The sequence below is a fragment of the Callionymus lyra genome, chromosome 17 (genome assembly GCF_982586985.1).
Source record: "Callionymus lyra chromosome 17, fCalLyr1.hap1.1, whole genome shotgun sequence".
NCBI classification, from domain to species: Eukaryota; Metazoa; Chordata; class Actinopteri; order Syngnathiformes; family Callionymidae; genus Callionymus; species Callionymus lyra.
The window spans coordinates 15568162-15593608 of NC_141834.1; the positions used below are offsets into that span (position 1 = coordinate 15568162).

General features: G+C 37.7%; 1 protein-coding gene across 1 annotated transcript in view; it reads left to right on the top strand.

The window, feature by feature from the left end:
* The first annotated feature begins 293 nt into the window (after positions 1–293).
* znf804b (zinc finger protein 804B) overlaps positions 294–25447 on the top strand; it is a 64827-nt gene continuing 39673 nt past the window's right edge. Inside the window, exon 1 of the mRNA XM_087812736.1 lies at positions 294–500. Within this exon, the coding sequence (XP_087668862.1) occupies positions 393–500 (108 nt within the window). The 5' untranslated portion in view covers positions 294–392. The remainder of the gene's footprint in view (positions 501–25447) is intronic.

Below are 25447 nucleotides of genomic sequence, written 5' to 3' on the forward strand. Positions count from 1 at the left end.
TCAGTCTGCGACATTTCTCAAGCGAAGGGGGAGTTTTGGAACCCCCCTTTTTTTCTTTTTTTTTTTTAGATCTCTAGTGTCTCACTGAAGAAGAGAGAGGAGGAAGAGAGAGAGAGAAAGAGAGAGAGAGAGAGAGAGAGAGAGAGAGAGAGAGAGAGGCTGCAGCTCCTGCACCCTGAAGACCCTCATTCATATATTTTAAGCGACACGCCAGACGCATGAATCCGGAGCTGGGTTCCTACGACATCTTTCCCTGTAGATCAACTCTCGAGCAGACCCCCCCACCACCCCCTTTTTCTCGAGCCCCCCATCATCTCCAGACGCGTCGGTTCTGCGCTCGTCACCTGCGCCACATCCAGACTTTTGGGGGACGCGACGCACCACCTGCGAGGATGGCGTGTTACTACCTGGTCATCAGCTCCACTCACCTGAGCAACGGACACTTTCGTCGAGTCAAGGGGGTCTTCCGGGGACCCCTGTGTCATGGGAGCGATTCACCGGTAAGACTAAAGTGTCCCGTTATATTTTTGTGGGGGGGGGGGGGTTTCGACAAAAATGTTTCCTGGAGTTTGAAAAATGTCCCCAAAAATAGAAGGTTTATGATCTGATCATATGTTTCAATAAATGTGCAATGATTTGACAGTATTGGTGTAAGAAATTATCTTTTATCAAGACATAAAGAATTTGCAGAAAAAACATCATTCGTTGCGGTTTTTCAGAAAAAAAGTGTACTTTCTATTATTGATCACCACGTTGTTAATGGTATAACTTTGAATATATGAGTCTTTTTTTTTTTTTTTAAATGACCTGACAAGTCAAAAATGTTTAAAAAAAATGCTGATATGTGACTCAAATTACTTTGCAAAAGTTTTAACCAATAAGTATGAAAATGTTAGACATCATGCCAAACTTTTGGTGCATGAATGATTGAGAAGTGGTCGGTGAGCAAGAGACACACGTCTGAAGACTGACCTGTGAATTATTAATAACCTCAGTGGAATCGCAATCTGCTGTGTTCAGAGTGGAATCAGGTGGGAGTTTAACCTGAATCCAATGTCGGCTCTGAGTGGATCCAGTGGTCCGACCAAAGGAAGGGGGGAGATGAAAGCGACGGATGATACAGATTCACTTTGCAAGTGGTCAAATTACTGCAGACCCCTGAAGTATTTCACTTAAGGGTTGAATCTTTTCTCCTGATTCATTTTAATGACACTTATTATAGTTAGTTATTATAGCTATTTAATCAAAACTATCAAGATAAAACTTCATTTTTAGCTCCTCGAAAGTTGCCATTTAATTCAAAATCTTGGAAAACGTGGAGCTTTTCTTGATCCCTCTGAACAAACATGACGAAAATCTAACATATTCAAAGCAAACCTTGATGATGATTGACATACCTTACATTTTTTTTTATTATATTAGCTGCTTTTAGGTCTAGTATTTCATTAGAAATCTACTGGACATGTCATCTCAAGCGTCTCAGTCCAGAACTGGACGACCTCTGTCAAACGCTGACCGTGGTACTAGAAATTGAGAGTACTTCTTAGGATGATGGCCACTGTTGACAGTTGTTCATATTCAAGTTAATGAGAAAATGATACTGTTTCCTCCTTATTTTATATGTTTTTGACTGGATTTTCTTTTTTTTAATTTGGCTTTTATTTTTATGTTGCCACCTGTGCACCGTTTTCAACAGAATAAAATAATTGAAGTGGTGTTTGGCTCTATTGCAGTGGAAAATAATTTATTTTTAAGTGTTTTTTATTTGTATTTATTGTGGCCGGGGGGGTATAATGATGCACCGACACACACACACACACTCATCTCTGGCACAGCTAGAATCCACCTGCAGTTCCATTTAAATTCAGAAAAAAAAAGAGGATTATGAGTCACGGATTTAAGTTTTCTATTTTTAAAATGTTGTTTTGTGCACATTCTAAACAGCAGGAATTGGGAATCCAACCGTGCAGCCACTGTCCGCCCCTTTTGTCCGTTTAAATGTGTTGCTCTGGGAATTAAAAGACTCACATTGCATTAGCGCTCTGGAGGAAATATTCCCGAGCACCTGCCTGGGGAGTGTTTGGTTTTTCTGCTTTTGTTCGGAGCACCTGCGTGACCCGGGTCAGCCCGGGAGGGAACTTTATGACCTTTTCCTTTGTGACCAAAGGTTTCTTTTGTGGCGCCGAACCTGGCATTTTCCCCCATAAACACTCTGTGTTTTTGCACATGCATGATATTTTCCAGCGAGTGAATCTCCATCTGTGTGTGTGTTGCTCCGGGGTTTACTGTAATCACACGTTATTCATGAGATCTTAATGTGAGATGAGACAAACTGATGAGCTGATGACAAGTTTGATGAGACAGGAGGAAAGGAGCAGCTGGTGTGTGTGTGTGTGTGTGTGTGTGTGCAACACACTATAAGTCATCACCAGTCTGTCATGTGTGATCAGAACTAGCTATTGGACGAGAAAAGAAAGACGAGACGTAAAACTTTCCAAAACAGACGGTGAAATAAGCGAAGGCGTAATTGCAAGGAAAAGGTCGGACTTGTGCAATTAGATTGTTTGTGTTGATTGCGTCGTGGACGGAAATAAACGCGTCCAATCAAACCTTATTCTGAATCAGAATTGAAGATGGTTGAACCTAAAAAATCATATCAGAATCATGCAACTCAGCCACTCAATTACACCCACATTATGTTTTTTTAAATTATACATTTTCCACACAATTATTTTGTCTGTATAATACTTTTGAGACATTAGAAATATGTTTGGTAGCGACGAGTTCAATGCTAAGGTAGTTTGGTTCCACTAGGGGAGCAAGATCAGGGGCGCATACTTAAAAATAATAATAATAATTATTATTATTATACATCTTTTTTCTATATATCTAAAAATGCATAAATAACAGTGCTTGTTCTTTTTTGTGTTGCGATTAAACCTCCGGCCGCTAGATGGCAGCAGGATTTATAGCCACTGCAGCTATAGGTTTGATTATATTCTGATGACTGAGAACGAGAGGATACTGTCCGTCAGCTTTTGAAGCTGATGTTTGGACATATTTCGGTTTTCCAAAAAATGAAAGTATTTACGACTTTGTTAAGAATCATGTGGTCTGTAAATTCTGTAACACCGGAGTCATGTACTTGGTCAATACTACAAAGATCCCCAAGATGACTGAGGCCGAGAGGATACAGTTGCCTCCAGAAGCTTTTAAAGCTGATTTTAGGACATAAGTTAAAGTACTTATGACTTCGTCAAGAGTCATGTGGTTTGTAAATTCTGCAACACCAGACTCAAGTACTCGACAATAGTACAAATTTACTAAAGTATCACAATGTACCACAAAATATCATATCATTGTTCCTGTATCGTGATACATATCGTATCGCCAGATTGTTGCCAATACACACTCCTATCGCATACTGCATCTTCTTCTGCACCACAAAGAGTGTCTCTCTGTGTGATTCTTCAAATGGTTCAGGAATCCAGATGGTTATTTCTAGAGATTGGCTGGCGAAGCTCAACGGAACAGTTGCTTTTTTTTTTAATAATCTGAGATTTTTATAGAAAAAGTGTTAAAAGCAATAGATTATCGTGGAGATAGTGCCATCTAGTGGGCTCTAAAAGAAAGGACAAGGCTTCATGAAACGTCATCAGTCCATCAATTCAGTAATTTTGTAATATATTTTCTGAAACTTTCATAAAACAATCTCATTTTTCACGATAGAGAGACAGAAAAAAAACAACTTATTTGCAGAGGTAATAAAGACAATTCAACCCTTTCTCGGAAAACAACACATCATTCTTTTCACTAGCCTCCCAAAAGTTATTGTTACGAGACACCAAGGCTTCAAATAAATACGTTTTTATTAAATTAGCATTTATTCTCTGGAGAGTTGGATGTCAACACATCTTTAGATTCACTCATGCGAGCAGAATTCCAAACAAAACATAGCAGAAGATGCTAGCATATGTAAGGCTTTAAATCACAACATAGTTAAACTTGAACGACGACCCAGATTGACGAGAGCGTCACAGATGTTTGATCAATGCGTAACAGATGCACGAGCCACTTCCTGTACATCTCATTTTTGCCTGGAACGGTTTTATCAGAGAGATTCCAAACTGTCTGGTGTTGTCGAGCATCTTTAAATGTTGCTCGGGATTGTATTCAATTTACTTCACAGGAGACGATAATGTGACCTTTGCTGTTACAGAAAGTCACATTTTTTGTCAGTAAAATTTCCCTTTTTTGTTGTCAACTCAAACTCCCTTTTTTTTATTTATATCACTTGCCTTCTGTGTTGACCTTTTTAAAAAAAATACATGTATTCATTTAGTCACATTAAGGGAAACTTGGCGAATCCAAGTATGGTCCGCTGGTAATTCATCACGGAAGATCTGCCACAAACACTCACAGATGACTATGTGATATGTTTGCCAGTGTGAAGTTTAAAGGCTTGAGGTTGTTCCTTTTTTTTTTTTTTGCGTCAGCAATTTAAACCAGATAACATATAGGAGACGTGACTGACGCCTTAAATAGACCACCAAAGCCGGCTTATACCCCGCAGGCGGCGCCCAGTGACTCAGGATGTGTAAATCTTGATGGACAGACGTCGTCGCTGCGAAACGTGTCACTGGAGCAGAAGATAACGGAAGTACTTTTGCAGAAACACTTTGAACATGTAAAGATTTTGAGCGCGGTGACATTCAACCTTGATAAATACTGGTGGAGTTTAACTGGATGTTATAGCTTTAAGTTGATATAAATGAAATATGGGATGATAATTTGTTTTCGGGCCACTGGGTCACCTTGACCCACAGACAACACAAGGGATACCACAAATACATTTGTTTTCGGGCCACTGGGTCACCTTGACCCAGAGACAACACAAGGGATACTACAAATACATTTGTTTTTGGGACACCAGGTCACCTTGAGCCAGAGACAACACAAGATATACCTCAAAAATATTTTTCTCAGGTCACTGAGTCACTTTGACCCAAAGAAAAAAACAAGGAATACCTTAAACACATTTGTTTTCGGGCCACAGGGTCACCTTAACCCAGAGACAAAACAAGAAATACCTGAAACACATTTTTTTAGGGGCCTCAGGGACATCTTGACCGAGAGACAACACAAGGAATACCTAAAACACCTTTGTTTTGGGGCCACAGGGTCACCTCGACCCAGGGACAACACAAGGGATACCTCAAACACATTTGTTTTCAGGAAATTGGGTCTGAATGACCCAGAGACAACACAAGGAATACCTAAAACACATTTGTTTTGGGGCCACAGGGTCACCTTGACCCAGCGACTAAACAAGGGATACCTCAAACACATTTTCTTTCAGGACATTGGGTCTGAATGACCCAGAGACAACACAAGGAATACCTCAACCACATTTTTTCAGGCCACTGGGTCACCTTGACCCAGAGACAACACAAGGGATACCTCAACCACATTTTTTCAGGCCGCTGGGTCACCTTGACCCAAAGACAACATAAGGGATACCACAAACACATTCGTTTTCAGGCCACAGGGTCACCTTGACCCAAAGAAGTAGGTAAAAATGCATAAAACACAAGAAATGCACATCATAAAAGTAGAAAGTTTTGTAACGTTGAAAGACACGAAAGAGAAATTTGAGGATTATTCTCAACTGGCTTAAAAAACTCAACAAACACACAATTATATTGGGTTAACCATGCAAGTCTTAAAAACATGTTTCATATTTGTTCTCATCAGGGACAGTCAGGAGCTGTTTTGTTCAATGGCCAAAAGTTGTACCACTATTAAAACTAGTTTTATATGAAAAGCTGATGCATTTGAGTAGTTTCTGGACACTGAATACTGCGAGCGTTTCTAAACTTTTAGAAAATATTATCTCACAACATGCTGTTAGAAGAGCTTCATTGTTTTTTTTTACTGAAGACTTTGTCGACCAATACCTTTTTTCTGCGTCTCTAAACTATACCCAATGGTATCGATAACTTCACAGCTTAGAAAAATTGCAACCGATTCTCGGTTTAGTTATTGTGTTTTAAAATGAAAAGGAAATAATCAATTTGCTTCAAAAATGAATAATTAAATCACCAAGTAACCTTTTATACAACAAAACAATCCATTTTGATGACAATGGGAAAGTATGTTACATTCATATGAAATAATCAATACGCCTGGAAGGACAGATATGAGCTTAGAAATGATTTTTACACGAAGGTCGTCTGAAGAACAGCATTCTCTTTGTCATAAATCATCTCAGTATCTAGTTTATTCTCTGTTTTCTATTTTTTATTAAAGCAGATAGTTAACTCAGGAATTTCCTCCCTTCATCGGAAAAGATTGTTCCTTAAAAGACTCCTATAGAAGTAGATGGAGCTGACATTATTAAAGCTTTGCTGTTTTCACAAGATATTAAAGTACTCTTGATGCTCAAATAAGAGATTTTTTGTCCAAAAAAATAAGCATATTGTTGTTGTAATGTTGTTAAGTAATTAATATCACAATAAAATCAATTTCTGTTGAAGCATTTTTGGCCGCCCAAAAATTAAATATATTAGAAACTTCATCACTTTGAAACCCCAGCCCCTAAAGTTCCAGCATTTCTTTAATAACGGTATTTAATAGTAATAGTGTAAGTAAGTAAGTAAATGTTATTTGTAAAGCGCCTTGCTTTGAACAAACAAAAACAAAATACATACTTAAAAAGGTCAAGACACATAATACAACACATGAGTCCCAGAAAATCAGGGAAAAGCACAAATGAAAATGTCTTAAGATGTTTCTTGAATGACTCAGTAGATCATCAAACACAGAGGAAGATCGTTCCAAAGCTTAGGAGCAACAGTCTGGAAGGATTTCTCTCCTCTGGTCCTGAACCTTATGAGAGGAACCATTAATAGATTCTGATCTACAGACCTCAGAGCCCGAGCTGGGGTGTAAGGCTGGATCAGATCAGTGATGTAAGGAGGAGTCTGACCATGAATAGATCTGAAAGTAAGAAACAGAATTTTAAAATTGATCCTGAAAGAAACTGGAAGCCAGTGAAGAGTTTTAAGGATCGGGTAAAATGTGAGTTCTTCTACTAGAGCAGGTCAGAATTCTCGCTGCAGAGTTTTGTATGAACAGCAGGCGAGACAGATCCTTCTTGTTTTAGATCATGTTGTGACAACATTTTCCTGAATTTAGAGATTTTTCTCAGTTGAAGGAAAACAGTTTCTGGTCAGTTTTATGCAGTGTTTTACTAGAATGTATGTGTGGTGTGGTTTGCTGTCTTATTTAAGAGACCTTTAAGTTTGCAAGATACTTTGGAGATCTGAATCACAAAGTGTTGCCAGTGGATTATCTTCTAGCAAAAAGCCACCAATGGTCCACAGACTTCACATCTTTTGATGCCTTTTACATGCAAGCATTGGACTGAGGATGTGTGGAGTCTCACGGGGGACTCAGATGTCGAGGGAAAACTGATATTGTTGACTGAGTTTAAAAGAGCTGATGCTCAGGGACTGTAGAGGTCGTTCCTGAAGACCTTCTACGACTTTGTGTTGGAGTTTTGACTGATTGATTTAACATTATTCTCCCCACGATACAGAAATTGGACAAACAAAAAAATACAAACATATTAATACATACTACATACTACATACATACAAACATGGTCTGGAAAAGCGCTATACAAATAAAAATGACTTACTTACTTACTTACTAAGGCATACAGTACACATTTTTAAAAATAGCAAAAACGATAATAAAGATTACAAATAAATAATTGAAATTATAAGTCTATATTAATGTTTTGTTCTTTTTAATTGTTAGTACAACAATTTATTAGCAAATTTAATAAGGCTTATTCCAATGAGCTCTGTGGCTCAAATATTAAGCAGCCATTTAAAAGTTATCCAACCCTTTTTGACCTTTTTTTAGCCTTTAGCAGCTTCGGCGTAATTTTTCGGAATCTGACTAGCGTTTGGACAAAAAGTTTACAATAGCACACTTTCAAGTATGTAAACATGTAAGCATGTTAAACAGACAATTAAAATCTAAATGACATGGTCTTTGCATTTTTTCATTTAGAGTATTTTAGTGGCTTTGTATTCCCAGGAAATGCCGGGTTTTTCAGCTAGTATATATATTTAATTTTGATGAAACATGTAAGTTAAAACGCATCCAACTAAACTAGCATTTTGCTAACGCCGCCAGCTATGAGTTGAAGTGCAAACTGGCAGATTTGAAGTTAATTTCCTGCTTAGCTAAGCATAAATTCACCAAAAAGAAATACTATCTCAGTTAAAATTTAATATATATATATATATATATATATATATATATATATATATATATTTAAACTGAGATAGTATTTTTTTTTGGTGTGTATATATATATAAAACATGTCTATTAAAAATAGCATGTTTATTGTTGAAGTTACTTCTCTAGTGTAACTTGAAGGACGTCACTGACATACAAGACCTTGACAGCAACAAGGAAAATACTCTCACACTCGTAAATACACAAGCTGAGAAAATGCGACCCTTGTTTGTAAAGAGATTGACGCTCACATTTATCAGCATTACGGTGGACACGGTGCGATTTATGGACCTGTCAGCGTGATAAACCGGCCGAGCTTATGGTCAAGCTGTCCAGACGTAACCTTGGGTGTCATGTTAAAATGAAGTCCTTCAGCCACGCCAGTTTAACGCCGGGTCCGCATTTTTTGCTCACCTGTCCGCTCCATTGTACACCTTCCGGCGAGTAGATGTACGCCGATGATTTCCCAAGGGTAGTTCATTTTTTTCTTTGTTGTCGTCAGAGGTGTCCCCCATTTGAATGCTGGGTAATTACAAGCCCATTGTGGTTTAGCAGGACCTCGTCCGCAAGGATTATTGAACGTGTAAGTGTATCAGGACAGATTGGGATCTGAACTTCAAACATTGTTAGTACCACTTAGAAGGGTATTTGATTTATACCACATTTAATACATTTAAAGCACTTATAGGTGTCTAAAAGTCATATACTTTTAAATGGCGAGGGGGCCTGATGTCGTCCCTTGATGATCATTTTCAGGCCCAATTAGTAAAAATAACTTAAAAAGATATATTTTAAATCGTTTTTTGTAGTCAATAATATTATGAGTAAAAATATTTTACATATATCTTCTTATCTTTAAATAAATTATATTTCGAATTTGGTTTTAAATTAATCTTTTAGTTTATCACTTGTTTAGTTTGTGTTTATTTCTTATAAAAAATAATGATTGAGATTCTTTTTTTGCACCGTGGGGTGATTTAATGTACGCATTATATTTACAGACCAACCTTTAGATAAAAACAGTAAAAATATATAGTATGAAGTTTGGTTTTCTTTCATTTTTACTAGTTTATAGATTTACTTTTTCAGTAAACTTGACTTAAATTAATCGTGTAAAGAGTCACAGACTATGTTATTTCAGAGAAAATACAATATTTTTTCAGTGTTGGGCACCATTGGTCTAGTTTACAAGCAGTGTGGCAAAATTAATAAAAATGTATTACATGTAGATGATATTTATTCATCTTTTTTCGCTTATCACGATGTGTTTCTTTATCATAAAAAGGAGTCAAGTTCAGGGGTCCCCGATCCTTTTTTGCACCGTGGACTGATTTAATGACGGCATTTTTATTCACCGACCTTCAGGTAAAAACAGTAAAAATTAATTCATCAATTTTATCGTTCATTAGTTTACAGGTTTATTTATTGATGAAACTTGACTGAAACAAGGGTCTTGACATGTCAAGAGTCACTAACTAATATTACTTTAGAGAAAATAACATGCTTTTCAACACAAAGCATCTTTCAGACTGTAGGTATCATAAAACAAAAATGATAAAAAGACATTTTTCTTTCCGTCGGGTCGGTAAAAAAAATGCCTCACAAACCGGTACCGGTCCCTGGACCTGGGTTGGGAACCACTGGTCTAGTTTACAAGCGGGAAAATGAATTATAAATAGATATTCTTTATTTAATCTTTTCTTCACTTATTATTTTGTGTTTCTTTTTCTGTTTCAAGTTCAGGAAGGTTTTTTTTTACCGCAGACCAGTTTAATGTGGGCATTATATTCACTGACCTTTAGATAAAACAGTAGAAATAAATCATAAAACATTTGTGTTTCAAACTTTTACACTAGTTTACAGGTTTATTTTTGGGTAAGCTCGACTGAAACGAACTTCTTGACTCGTCAAGAGTCACAGAATAATGTTACTTCGGAGAAAATACCTTTTTTTTTTAAATAAAACACCTTTCAGACACTAATACAGACACTAATAAACTATAGAAAAGATGTTTTACATTCTTTGTTGCCTTGTAATAAATGTTAAAATCTCCCTGTGATTGTGTGGCGTGAAGATACGATGATATACATACATATTATTGCGGTTCTTATAACCGCCCCGGTTTTTTATTAAATGCCGCGCATGAGAAACAGGGTCAATGCAGGAGCACTCGGAGAGGTCTTTAACATTTACACTCTGCATAATCAGGAAGCTACATATTGCTCTAAGACGGGAGAACAGAAGAACGGCAGCAGGACAGGAAGTGAGCACGACTGTGAGAATATAATGGAGTTACGCAATGACATCATGACTCATTGTTACTAAACAGCGTCACGTCTTGAAAAATCGACTTCAGTAAATCCATCCAGGAATGAAAAGGATCTGTAAAATACTAGTTATTTGGATCTTGAATGTTCACTAGTATATGAACCAGGGGTTTTCTCAGCAAGTATGTGTCTGGTTACGATATTGTATTTTAAATTTTAGAGACTTAATCCGTCCTAAATAGTTTCAGAAAACAGTATGCATATGTCTTTGGCATCAGTTGTACTGTTACTGGAAATCTCTGTATTTTTGTGGACGTCAATAATCTTTCAGTAATCTTAGCTTAAGTACTAATATCTTAATAAATCACAATATCAACCAGAGGTATGTATTGGCTAGAATCTGACAATATGATACAGGGACAACAATACGATATATTGCAAGACTGTAGGGATATATTTGTAGTATTGTCCAGTACTTGACTCTGGTGTTGCAGAATTTACAGACCACATGACTGTTGACGAAGTCGTAACTGCTTTCATTTGTTTTAAAACCAAAATATGTCCAAACATCAGCTTTAAAAGCTGATGGAGTCGACTGTATCCTCTCGTCCTCAGTCATCTTGGGGATCTTTGTAGTATTGTCGAGTACTTGACTCTGATGTTGAAGAATTTACAGACCACATGACTCTTGATGAAGTCGTAACTACTTTCATTTGTTTTCAAACCAAAATATGTCTAAACATCAGCTTTAACATCTGCAGGAGTCACTGTATCCTCTCGTCCTCAGTCATCGCCAGGATCTCAAGTGATTTCATTGTTCCTTTAGCTGCAATGGACGTAATGACTTCGGAAGTTTAATCGTAACAGAAACATATCACACGATCTTTCTGTGTGGATTTTGTATTTTCTCCCTGTGTTGCGTGGGTTTACTCCGGGCACTCCGGTTTCCTCCCACAGTCCAAAAACATACAGGGGTTGATTGGGAACTTGGGGAAATAGTCCTTAGGTATGAGTGTGTTTGTGAATGGTTGTGTGTCTTTGTGTGTCCTGCGACACAATGGCGTCCTGTCCAGGGTGTCCCCTGCCTCTCACCCAAAGAAACTAGGATCGACCCCAACCCCAGAAAATGAATGAATGAATGAAAAGAACTATGATAAAAAATGACGAAAATCTAAAAGCCAAATGTTTTCTCATAATATAAACTAGAACATTGATCTACTATTATTAAGTTTGTTACTTGCATTCATCAGCTGAACTTCAGATCATTCATGTTCTTCCACTAACAACTCCTCAATGTTCCTCAAAATACTCTCAATTATTTATCCCGTCGGCTGACATATCATCTTGTTTGACTTCTAATGTTGTGTTTGGATGTTTTCTCCTCGTCCCCGTGGAGAGTCCCCGGGCATGTCTTGATTATCTCATCATTTCATCTTCCTTAAATAAGTCATTGTCACGTCGGGCTGAATCCAAATTCCCTTTATCCACATTAGTGCTTAATCATCCCGGGTGAGCCGTCGCTCGAACTCATTAACACCTCAAAAGCACCTTTTGTCGGGGGGTGTCGGCATCAATGGCGGGAAAATATGGCGGGAAATTAAAGTAAAAAAAAAGTGCATCTCGAAATTCAGGACTTTTTCTGATACAAACACTTTACTTTCCTTCCATTCTTTTCCGGAAAAAAAATCGAAAATCCCATCAGAAATCCCTTCTCTGTAGAATAACAGTGGGTGCGCGTGCACGTGTGTTTCCCCACTGTGTGTGTGCGTGCACGCTTTTCTGTTCATCCGCTGAAGAACACTTTGATGTATATTTCACTGGCGCTGCAGAAAACAGATGAATCACCGCCTGTACAGCGTGGTGTCAAAACGAGTGCAAACGCTCGGGCGTGTGTGTGGACATCACTGTGTGTGTGTGTGTGTGTGTGTGTGTGTGTGTGTGTGTGTGTGTGTGTGTGTGCACCCTCGTGTTTCCATTGATTCCACTGGGAGCTGAACAGTGTTTATGTAAATGCGGTGGCCTTTAAACACACGTCCTGGGGAATTATCTTGAGATATCTGCTTAGTGCAACAAAAACATGAGATGTTTCGGGTCATTAAGTCATCGGATCCAAATGTATTCGGTCACGGTTTGAGGTCAGAGGTCGGTTTCCCCCTCTGTTGGCAACAAACATGAATCCATTTAAAAATCTCCATCAGATTATTCAAGACGAAAAAAAATTGGACTGACATTGTTCTAAAAAAAACGCTATTACTTTTCTTGAGCAGAGTTGTATCGATTATTACTGTCTGGAAGTTGAAGTAACATCACCACATGACTCTTGACGAAGTCGTAACTGCTCCTATTTTAAAAACAAAATATGTCCAAACATCATCTTTAAAAGCTGCTGGAGTCGACTGTATCCTCTCGTCCTCAGCCATCGCCTGGATCGCGTTCCTTTAGGTTCAGAGGACATAATGATTGCGGAGGTTTAATTGTAACACAAAAATAAACAAATGCTGGTATTTTCATGTAAATTGTAAATAAATAAAAAAACAGAATTATTTTGTTTTATACACACTTTATTGTAATTTTCCCTTGAATAACCTGATGGAGATTTTTCTCAAAATATTATTTAAAAATACAAAGTGATTCATGTTTGTTGCCAAAAGAAGGAAACTGACCTCTAACCTAAAACTGTAAAACAAATATATTTGGAGTTGATGACTTTTAATGACCTGAAACATCTTAAAATGAAACGCTATTAATGTTCTTAAGGCAGTCTTGTATCGATTATTGCGGTCTGAAAGTTGATTATTTCCACTGAAGTAACATGAACATGTGACTCTTGACTAGTCAAGACGCTTGTTTCAGTCAAGTTTACTCAAAAAATAAACTGGAAAACTATTAAAAAATAAGTGAAACACAAGCTCTTTAAGATTTATTTGTACTGTTTTGAACTGTCTGTTAATATCATTTAATTAACCAGTCCATGCATGGTACATTCTTAAGAGTAGACCTCTGCCAAGCAGCTCATGTCAACCCATGTTTATTAATTTATCTTTTATTCTATTCATGTAATTTTGTCTTTTCAGCCTCTAATTAAATAATTCATAATTATCATTTATGGGTAAATTTGTGTTTTTCATTAGAATTTTTTAATTAACACAACCTTGACCTGAGCATTTTCGGCTAAAAGCTATTAAAAATAAACAAACCGTGTTTGATCGGATATGATTGTAAATGATAATCCGGAACATATTCTTGATTTTAAAATGTAGAAACTGACATTAATGAGATGTTCCTCGCCTTCACGAAAACGTCGGAAAAAACAAAAACAGACTCGGGGACATAATCCCGAGGATTGTATCCTCATCTGTTCCGGATATTCAAAAAACTAAACAACATATTCGGAGAGCGCTCCGTCGCCAAGTATTTGTAGAAGCAGTGTTTTGTTTGGTAGCAACAGCAGCCCTTTGATGGAAGCAGCAGGGGGTGTCAGCGCAACAAGCTTAAAGACAATATGGGAGAAGCGGTGCCGAACATCTGGGCGCGAGTTTAGTGCGTCGCGCATCGTTTTCATCTCTTGAAAGAAGCGGGGGAAAGGAAGCAAATCTCTTCCTGTCTCTGCTCTTAATTAAAAAGCGGTAAAAGGGAATTGTTTGTTTCTCGATTCATGTTATTTGACATGATCATTAAGAGGTTTGTTGAGATAAGAAGGGGTTTGTAATGGTGTCTATTGTGTTCGTTCCTGAGGTTGTATTGAACCTAATATACTATAATAACTGTTTTTGTCAAGATTCTAGGAAAGCATAGACAAGATACATGACCGGATGTTATTATTTCTTCTCCCGCCCTATAATTAGAAATAGATCTTTCATTTAAAGTTACTATTGTGAGTTTCATCAATTCACAACATCCTCAGTGGGATTCATTATATCATAAACGTTCTCTTCACATACTGTGCTTTCATTTCATTGTATTCTGGTTTAGATATGAAAAGATTTCCAGCCACAAAAGTATCTAAACATGAGTGGCTTCAAGATTTTTATATAATACCGACACTCACAGAAATGTTTTTGAAATCCGCACGCTAAGAGCATCTTGTGTGAGATTCACTGACAGTCACTTTTGTTCGATTCACGGTCAAGTTGACGTGAAAGACATTTTTCTTTGTTGCTTGTGAGAAACCAAGGTCAGGCCAGAAGAGTACAATAAATATGTTGCATTATGGCGTCTTTCACTCTGCGAGGTTGAGCTCAGTGAGTTCCAGCGCTGAAGTGGTTATTTTCAAGTGTTCTAAAGACACAATAAAAAAGAGTTCCTGCTCCTCGACTTCAGTTTGAACTGTCGACTGCTACGCCCTGGTTTGCACTGACGTACACATAGTTTAATATCATATATAAAGATATATAGATGGACATATACAGTATATATATAGATATAAATTGGTTCGGGTTACATTCTGAAAATCCTCAGTTATAAACTAAATTGGCAAAATAGGGACCGTTTATATCCTTCCTTTCCCTCTTTATAGACCTTTCCCAAACCGTCATTGCAGGGTCTCCCAGATTCTAAATTAATCTTTCTAAGCAGGTAAGAAGGCTTGTAGGAATGGTTCCGCTAAGATACAGGTGTTTCCCAGATTCTATCGTTCTTAAGGACGTAACAAGGCTCTTAAGAAGGAGCGCTAAGATACTTGTGTTTCCAGATTACATCTTTCTTAAGGACGTAAGAAGGCTTGTAGGAATGGTTCCGCTAAGATACAGGGGTTTCCCTCATTTAATCATTTTTAATGGCTTGAGAAGGCTCTTATGAAGGAGCTCTAAGATATTTGTGTTTACCAGATCTTTTAAGTATATACTTTATTGAATATTGTTTTGATTGTTTAAGCGCTTTGTGACCCTGGTCTGGAAAAGCGCTATACAAATAAAAATGACTTACTTACTTACTTACTTAATAACGTAAGAATGCCCGTAAGAAGGATCGCTAAGATACAGGTGTTGCCCAGATTCCATAATTCTTAATGACGTAAGAAGGCTTGTAAGAAGAAGTGCTAAGATATGGGTGTTTCCCAGATTCAATCGTTCTTAAGGACGTAAGAAGGCTTGTTGAACTGGTTCTGCTAAGATACAGATGTTTCCCAGATTCCATCGTTCTTAAGGATGTAAGAAGGCTCGTAAGAAGGAGGGCTAAGATACGGGTGTTTCACAGATTAAATCGTTCTTAAGAATGTAATAAGGCTTGTAGGACTGGTTCTGCTAAGATACAGGTGTTTCCCAGATTCAATCGTTCTTAATGACGTATAAAGGCTCTTAAGAAGGAGCGCCAAGATGCTTGTGTTTCCCAGATTCAATCGTTCTTAAGGAGGTACGAATACGTTACTCTGGTAAAGATACGTTTACCAGAGTAACTTCTCCATCGGCTCTGAGCAGTCGCCTCTATGATAGACGTGACGACCCTCCAAGCTTTTTACGAAACCTTAACCACTTGACAATGGTATGAATCAAAAGAAGTGAGTCGTTCAAAATCCGACCACAAACATATTTTAAGAACACGCGCTCAACCCCGATGGTGTCACGGCGATTAAAGTAGGGAAACTGTTAATGGCCCTGACGCTGCAGTCACTCCCATGCATTAAGCTAACACACACACACACACACACACACACACTTGCTTTGCCATCATTCCCAAGTGGAGCAGTTTGACTGAAGCAGGTGAGTACTACGGAATACTAAAGTAGTCCATGACTCTACAGTTCTTGCTGACCGCTGCAAAGTGCTCCCACTGATCACCGCTAATGTCCTCCATCACAGCCGCCCCTCAACGCTAAACTGCTGCCTGTGTGTGTGTGTGTGTGTGTGTGTGTGTGCAAATGTAAGGAAAGGTGTATAATTGGGACGGATGGGTGAGACAGAAAGAAGGGGAAGATATGGCAGAGAGAGAGAGAAGGAGACAGTCGTCATTGATTTTAACTTCCTCCAGCCGTTATAGACATTTCATTTAGCAAATGAATTCATTGCTGCCTCATTGCGCAATAATTTGATAACCCGAATGAACCTCCGCGGATGTTTAGACTTATTCGAAAATAAACCTCCTGTTTCCGTAGATACTCTTCTCCTTTGTGTTGAAAAAAAAGCATAATGGCCGCGATGAATGCGAGCCTAAAACATTCATGAGTGAAATAAATCATTTATTTATTCCATTTTACAGATGAATGATTGGGACGTAATGAATCCCCATTGAAACCCTTTCAAAAGACATTCTTTGTTCGACATCATTTCCATCCTAATTAATGTACATTCGTCGCACAACATTTTGTTCTTTTCAAACTTACCATGCGTTTTTAGAACATTTTTTTCAGGTATTTGAATCTACAGCGTTCACAGTAGAGACTTTTGAATGATCTCAAGATCTTTTGCTGTTCAAGGTCATTTAAAGTGCTGAATATGCTCGAATGACAATCTTGAAGAAATATGTTGTACTTGAAAAAAATCATAGAATGAAGTTAAATTCTCTCTTCAAAAGTTTCTGATTGATGTTAAAAAAATGACCTTTGTTAAGAAAGCACAAGTTTAACAAGGAATGTTAAAGCTCAAATATGAAGTTCTTCCGTTCCCAAGACCAAGTGCCAGGCATTATTTTTCTTGAGTATCAAATATGGCTCATTTGATTGGCAACCTACACCTACTATTTCAATTTGCCCCAACATTATTCTTACAGAAGAGACACAGTTGGTTACAGAAGTGTAACCGGGTGTATTTATACTTAGTTTGTAGCTGTGCAGCGCGCCTTCTTTACTTTATTCATTTAGAACACATCCACAACAACAATGAACTCCATTTACTTCCTTTTCAACCCCTTCAAAATAAAACAGCTGAAGTAAATATTAACACAATGGCGATTGCCTAGAAGTCCGTTAAAGTGGCATATATGTGGCGTTCAGAAATACAAACACAGACATTCGGATTCACCCGGGATTAGTATTATTACCTGACGTCTGTGTTTGGCGAATTACAGTCGGTCAATTGAGACTGAATTATTACATTACAAATCACAGACATGGCGCATTCGCACGGGATTAAAACTCAGACATTCTCCATAATTATTACAAATTACCAGAGGTCTCCAAGTAATACTTATACCATGCAAATTTGATATTAGATATAGAAGGATCTGTCTCGCCTGCAGTTAATACAAAACTCTGCTGCGAAAATTCTGAGCTGCTCTAGTAGAATAACTGACATTTCCTCGATCCTTAAAACTCTGCATTGGCTGCCAGTTTCTTTCAGGATCAAAATTCTGGTTCTTACTTTCAGATCTATTTATGGTCAGACCTAACATTAGTGTTTGGTTATAAGAATTATTAAGGGGTCCCTCTCTAAAAAAAAGTGTCCCCCAAAAAGTTTTGAGATTAGCAGTTATAGCTATTATACTGCTAACAAGTCATTGGGGGATATTTAGCTCATCTCTAAAAATACATTTATTTGAATTATATGTCATCACTTCATAAAAAGGGACGTTTTGAAAGCGTTTAAAAAGTTTTACATACATACATTAAAACTGCCAAGAATTGTTTTGTTTACCCAAACAATAGAAGAACGTTCTCCAGAGAGATAAGACTGAGTCACGGCGGACAGTCACACTTTCGGAGCAACAGATGGCCGTCGCTCATTTAGCGCATCAACTCGGGACGGTGTGGTCATTAGCGAGCTCAGCGTCTGATAATTACCCGGAGACACACCGGCACATAAACACACACACACACGCCGGCGTGCAATTAGAGCATGTTTGATAATTGCGAGATGTTTGATAAACCATCTGGAACACTAACTCAGGTAGAACGAAAGTTGTCAAAGGACGGAGGGATTGAAAACGTCCTAGACAATGCATGAGGTGTCAGATACAAAGTGTCTTCAAATCTGAAACCGTTTCACCTTTTGAGTGCCGGCACAGATGTATGAGGCGCCCTTGGGTGTCACCTGCCTTTTATTTAACTTTCTATATCGCCTTCCGTGGGAACATTGAGCTTTTGTAGCATCTGAGTTATGGCGCTTGTGAGACGAGTGTATTTTACATGGAGGTTATTTTTTCAATACACGCTATAGATAGCAGTTTGCCTTGAGAAATTCTTAATTAAAAACATTTTGATGAGGTTCGTGAAAGACTGTAAATAGTCCTTGTGTTTGTGAGTGGTTGTGTTGAGTGTTGTGTATTTGCAATGTGATGGTATAACGGTGTGAGAAAAAAAGAGACACACTGATATATCACAACGTTCTTTTTAATCATACTGTGTACATATATGTAAATAATATTTTCGTTTTGTCATGGTTCTTTTAGTTCGTTTATATTTCAATTCAATTCTATTTCAAGTATGTTGCATTCGATTTTTTTTTAATTTCAATGTAAATGCAAATATTCACTGCATTTTTTCATTTTTGTGTTGCATTTAAACTACTGGCCTCTACAAGTAAGTAAGTAAGTGAGTTATAATTATTTGTAAAGCGCCTTTCTAAACCAGGGTCACAAAGTGCAAGGCAGCAGTCATTACGTCCTCCGCAGCCAGAGGAACAATGAAATCCTGGCGATGACTGAGGACAAGAGGATACAGTCAACATCTTTTAAAGCTGATATTTGGACATATTTTTGGTTTTAAAACAAATGAAAGCCGTTACGACTTTGTCAAGAGCCACATGGTCTGTAAATTCTGCAACACCAGAGTCAAGTACTTGATCAATACTACAACGATCCCCAAGATGACTGAGGACGAGAGGATACAGTTGACTCCAGCAGCTTTTAAAGCTGATGTTTTAACATATTTTGGTTTCAAAACAAATGAAAGCAGTTACAACTTCGTCAAAGTCATGTGGTCTGTAAATTCTGAAACACCAGAGTCAAGTACTCGACAATACTACAAATATATCCTTGTTACCACAGTATCACAATATATTATATTGCTGCCCCTGTATCGTGATACTTATCTAATACTCCCCATAAAGTAAAGCTGAATAAAATTACTGAATCGACCGAATACACCCTTTTATCATTATCATCTCATTCATTTAATTAATTTTAAATAAAACCAGTTCGGAATAAATACAATTAATGTTTTAACACAAAAGGCCGTTGTCTTGATGCCATTTCCTTGAGCCATTAAAACTTGTTTTTTTTAATCTGACAATTGTTGTTGTTTTGGTCAACTCACTTCCATACACTTTAAAATAAAGTTAATTCAAGCTTTTACTGGTTTGATTGAATTTGATGAATTGTAACAAATAAGCCGTGACTTTTGTTCAGGGACGTTTTCACCTGAAACAAAAAGTAAAACTGTTAAAACTTGGAGAAATATATACAGCTAAAGGGCGACAATTTGCCTCCAGGTAAACATCCTCCTTGGCATCTCGCTGAAAGACTTTCTTTTAGGTTTGTTTTGCAGGACAACGATAACATCTATAGATTTATATCCACCCCCAAAAAATATGACATTTATAAACACTGCAGCCCTTCACTGTCTCATCCATTTTTTACACCGCAGACCTCTACCTTTTACTTCGTCTCTCATCTCCTGCAGCATTCATTTTTTAGTGCGGGCAAAGGGTCAACTGTTTAGTCCTTTGATTGTGAAGGGGATTTACCTTTAGAAGAAAGTGTTTGTTTATGCTGTGTGTGAGTCTGTGTGTGTGTGCTCTGGATGTTATCACGTGGTTAATGTGTGCGCCTGAAGTGATAATAGAGTGATTTTCCAGAGATGTATAAGTCGGGGTAAAAAAAAGAAGGTTTATTTGATTTCCTTTCCCAATTTGTTGTATCTTGCTTTTGGCATTTTCTTTTAAGTCTGAACGTTACATATTGGCAGTCGTGAGCTCGTCCGTGCGCCAGTCGAGGTTAAGACAAATGAATAATGTGTCCTGTGGTGGAGACGCCAGTCGCTCAAGCATCTCCTTCTGACGGATTACGAGACTGACAGAGGAGCGAGGTAACTTGGATGTGATCCTGGGGTTGATCTTCAGATCTTGTTTTTTTTTTTTAACTTGCCACTTTTAATATGTGCAGAGGCCCCCTTTTTCCCTTTTCATTATAAAAATAACTGTTCAGAGATACGCAGGCACTTTGCATTTATAGATCAAAGTGGCGGAGGAATTTAAATGCACTCGAACAACTTGCACTTCCCAGCAGTCGTTGACATTGCATCAAGGCTTTAATGTTTTTTGCTTTGCCGGAGTCTCACACAGAGAAGGTTGTTATGGAGCTCGCTGAGCTCCCCGAGTCGTCCAGACCTTTCATTCATCGCTTCTCTAAACACAAGTTAGCCGCTTAATTAATCAGACCGGCCGAAATACATTATGGATCGTTTGATATGAATACATGCACAACACATCCGCCGTGCTGATCCATATGCTGAAATATTCATTGGGCGACAGATGACCTTGAACTGGTCCTTCATGTGAGACATGGACCCACATGACACACCGACAATTATAAAGAAAAATAACATTTTTATTGTTATTATTTTTCTTCATTACATTTTTGAAAATGAATGAAGAGGTTTGGGTTTATTGGACTTGTTTTGAACTTATTACTTTATAAGGTTCATCTGAAATCTTGGCGAACAAGAGGTTACGAGAGCGGAATCCATTATGACCTAATAATGGCTTCACTCCTCCTTCAGCCGGCTGTAATCACGCCCGGCTTTGTTTATACAACAAGTCCCTTGGAGGTGGAGTCTTCAAGGATTGATCATGCATGGTGACAAACCTCCATGTTTGACCAATCAAAGCAGAGTGGGCGTGGTTATGGTAAACAAGATTTAATCTCCAAAAAAAACAGTGTTTTCAGTGAGCGGGGCTTAAGGTCATTTTCTAATGTAAATATTTAAATGAAAAGAGAGTTTTGTACAAACAGACACATAATGATGATACAATAGTCCAACATATATTTAAGACACACTTAAATCAACACATTCGTTGACGTTTAAGAGAAACCAGTTGATGTCCTGATACAAGTAACTAGGAGGAGGCCCCAGGACCAACCCAACACCATCTTTTTGTGTCGCTAGACTATTACGACATAGGTCTATATTTCGACATTAAGAAGTTAAATATGGATCAAAGAACTCATTTAACGTGTTTGTGTTGTTAATCAGACTTTGTTTAAAAACAATGACAGCATTATTTGAATATTGAATTGCGCTTGCGTTTTTTTTCGGCCGATCTTGACAGATTCCGAAAATTGTCTAAGGGCTAAAAGAAGTTCAAGAAATGTCGGAAGACTTGCTTATTTCAAAACGCTGTAACTTTATTTTTTATTTAGTTTAACGCTAACGTTTCATGCTATTGTAGCTCCAAACCTAAGGTAATAGTTAGTTGCTGGGCTGTTTTCGGAAACACACAGAACTGTTCATGGCGGTCATTTTGAGTCCAAGAAAAACCCCAGAACCAAGGTGACTTATTGTGTTCTTAAACCTTGAAGTCATAACATCATAAGCTGAGATCCATTAGAATTCTGTAAGAATGTTTTGTCAAGGTTTTTATTTTCTTTCCTTTTTACCCTTTTTCGAAAAAGCATCAAGTTAAGAATATATTTAATAAAACGATCCACTTCAAAGTTGATGTTCATGATCCCTCACCTCCAAGTCCTTCACCTTCCTTCGACACAAATTAAAGAACGGCCATGACAGCAAACAAGAAAAGAAAAGAAAAACGGGGGGTCAGCGTTGAAGGTCAAGGATTCGGTGTAATGAAAAGAACGTAACTCATCCCTACCTTCCGCTGGTTTGTGTCCCTGTGGGATTTTAAATCTGAGCACAACAGTGATTTGTATGGAAACTGGTTCATTCTGGGTCATCATCAGGAAGGTTTTTTTTTTTTTAGAAAAGTAAAGAATTCTGTCTTCTGTTCGTTCTCTCTGAAGAGTTTGTTGTGTTCGTCGAGGAGATTGTCGAGCGTGTTCGTGCGCAGCTGTTTAACCAGGGAAACAGTCGCTAGCCGTTCGTAGCATCTGTGATGTTGTCGAGCAATTTGTAAATCGTTGAGTCGAAACAGTGAGTAGCAAACTTAATGTGGCCCTTCGGAGTGGATGATGGAATGAAAATGTACGTTTTAATGTTGATATTGTAACTAATAAGATGCCGGTTTTAAAGATAAGATAAGAAGATAAGGGAAAGATATTATGAATGAAAAGACAATATCAAGATCAGACTGTCCATCATGGATGATGACATCACAGAGAAACAGATGGAGCACGAATGCTCCTCCCATAATGCAACACTAATAGACTCAGGGACTCATTCATTCGTCGTGTTATTAGGCTGTTTATTTCTGAATTTAGGGGCAGGAGCGGAGTGAAAAGATGATGTTAATCTATTCTATGTTAATCTTACTTTCTTTGCGTTATTTCATTTAATCTATGTTCTTTATATTTGCACTTTGTAATCCCTTGCCCTTTGTTTTCTTTTTTTGCACTTTGTTCTTATTCTTGTTTTTGTTTTCATGAAACTTGCTACCAAAACTGGAAACCCAATTTCCCGGAAGAGATCTCCAGAAGAATTAATAAAGTTAATCTAATCTAATCTAATCTAATGACCAGTCAGGGGTTCTTGAAGAAACTGCAGGCAAGCATGTGACCCAAGGCTACTTGGTTTCTTCCCCAATTACACCTCAAATCATTACAATATTTCTAAATTAAATATACATGGATTCATTTAAAATTAATTTGTCTATTAACAAAGTTTTTTCAATGTACTTCCATTTGCTTTGATATAAGTAAGTAAGTAATATTTATTTATAAAGCGCTTTTCGAGACCAGGGTCACAAAGGGCTTAAACAATCAAAACAATACTCAAAAAAGTACATACTTAAAGATCAAGATAATACTGATAACAACACAGGAGTTCGAGAAATTCATTTGCTTTGATATAACAATAATAAACTGTAATAACTATAGGAACTAACCAAAGTATTTCCAGGCGTCTCTGTAGTATATTATTAAAATATGATGCTCGTATAAATAAATAAAAATAATAAATAATAATTTCCATCTTCCACGCACTTCAACAAGAACCATGATGTATTGTATATATTTTTAGCTTCTTGTTGTCTTTGAAGAAATAGTCCCAGCATGACATCGCCATACGCGTCGTGTCACATGTTTATGTATCACAGTACCTGCGAGAACAGTCTTACAACGTTCCTCATGCATCAGCAACAACCTCCGCCAGCATGAACCGAGATGCACACACTAATAATTCATGCCGTTTGCGCCGACCTGCCGATGCAGAGAACAACCTACAGCAATGACCCGGAGTTGACACTGTGCCGAGATGTCCTGGCTTTCCTGACGGCTGGGCGGCAGAGCGGCTGTGGACTTGCAAATGTGTGTGTTGAACGACTTCATGGATGTTCATTCAGTTAGTTGAAACATTCAAGAGAGCACGTTAAGAAGTGCAGGAGAGCAGTAGAGATGTGAAGCCCCAGAAAAAAAATTGTGTGGGAGGATGAAGTGTGTGTTGCAAGTGTGTGTGAAGAAGTAAACGTGTGTATCCGCTTGTCATGGTATTCATCAATCTCCGCACGATACCACTTTTCTTCTGCCATAAACCCAGAGGCAAGAAGTAAACACAAACTCCACATGGTGCGCATATTCTACCTATTTCTGGTTCCCTCACTTTCTTCTGTTGAGAAAAACTTTTTCTTCTGCCTCTTTTGTGATTCTTGAAAAGGTTGAAAGTCAAGCTTTGCTTTTCATGCTCAAACCAAACGTACAAACAAATTCAGTCTTCGATGTGTAGACTGTAGTGGCTAAAGAAAATAGCGAAAATCGCTTTAAAGATCACAACATTTGTCTAATATATACTGTACTAATACTGTATCGATATTTTACAGCTCTGTATTGATTTTTTTATACTTAAAATTATCATGAAAATATTCACAGCGTCTGTTCAATCAATCAATCTATCAGTTTATTTAAAAGATCAATGTGCGGTTACATTAAAAAGATGGCTGCACCAGATTTAGCACAATGCTTCTTTCCATCTGTAGTCCTAAAATTAATTAAATGTTAATTTCTGAGTTGCAATTAAACCTCCGGCCACAAGATGGCAGCCGTCATCGCGTCCTCAACAGCTAAAAACAAGAAAGTCCCGCGACATCCCGGCGATGACTGAGGACAAGAGGATACAGTGGACACCAGCGGCTTTTAAAGCTGATGTTTGGACATATTTTTGTTTCAAAACCAATAAAAGCAGTAACTTTTTCTTTATTCAACAAGATTAAAAGTAAGTAAGTAAGTAAGTAATATTTATTTATATAGCGCTTTTCGAGACCAGGGTCACAAAGCGCTTAAACAATCAAAACAATACTCAAAAAAGTACATACTTTAAAGATCAAGATAATACTGAGAACAACACAGGAGTTCTAGAAATTCAAGGAAAAGCCTGAACAAATAGAAACGTCTTAAGATGTTTCTTAAAGGAGTCAGTAGATCCATCAAGCGCAAAGAGAGAGAAGATCGTTCCAAAGCTTAGGAGCAACAGCCTGAAAAGATTTCTCTCCTCTGGTCCTGAGCCGTGTGCGTGTTGAGATGAAGATATTTGTCACAAGGATGATCTGGCTAAGAAAGGCAGCAGCACACATAGTAGTTGAATAAAAAGGAGGAAAACAACTACAAAACAAACACTGAAATACAAAAGTGCAACTTGCCAAACGTGCAAAGAATGTGGTCACAGTAACAATTTGGACACCATTGATCTATGTTCTGTATATTTGCACTTTGTCATCCCTTGCACTTTGTTCTTGTCCTTTTTTTTATGAATTTACCCTCAGCTGTGAACTGGAAACCCAATTTCCCGAAGGAGATCTCCAGAGGGATTAATTAAGTCTATCTAATTCAAC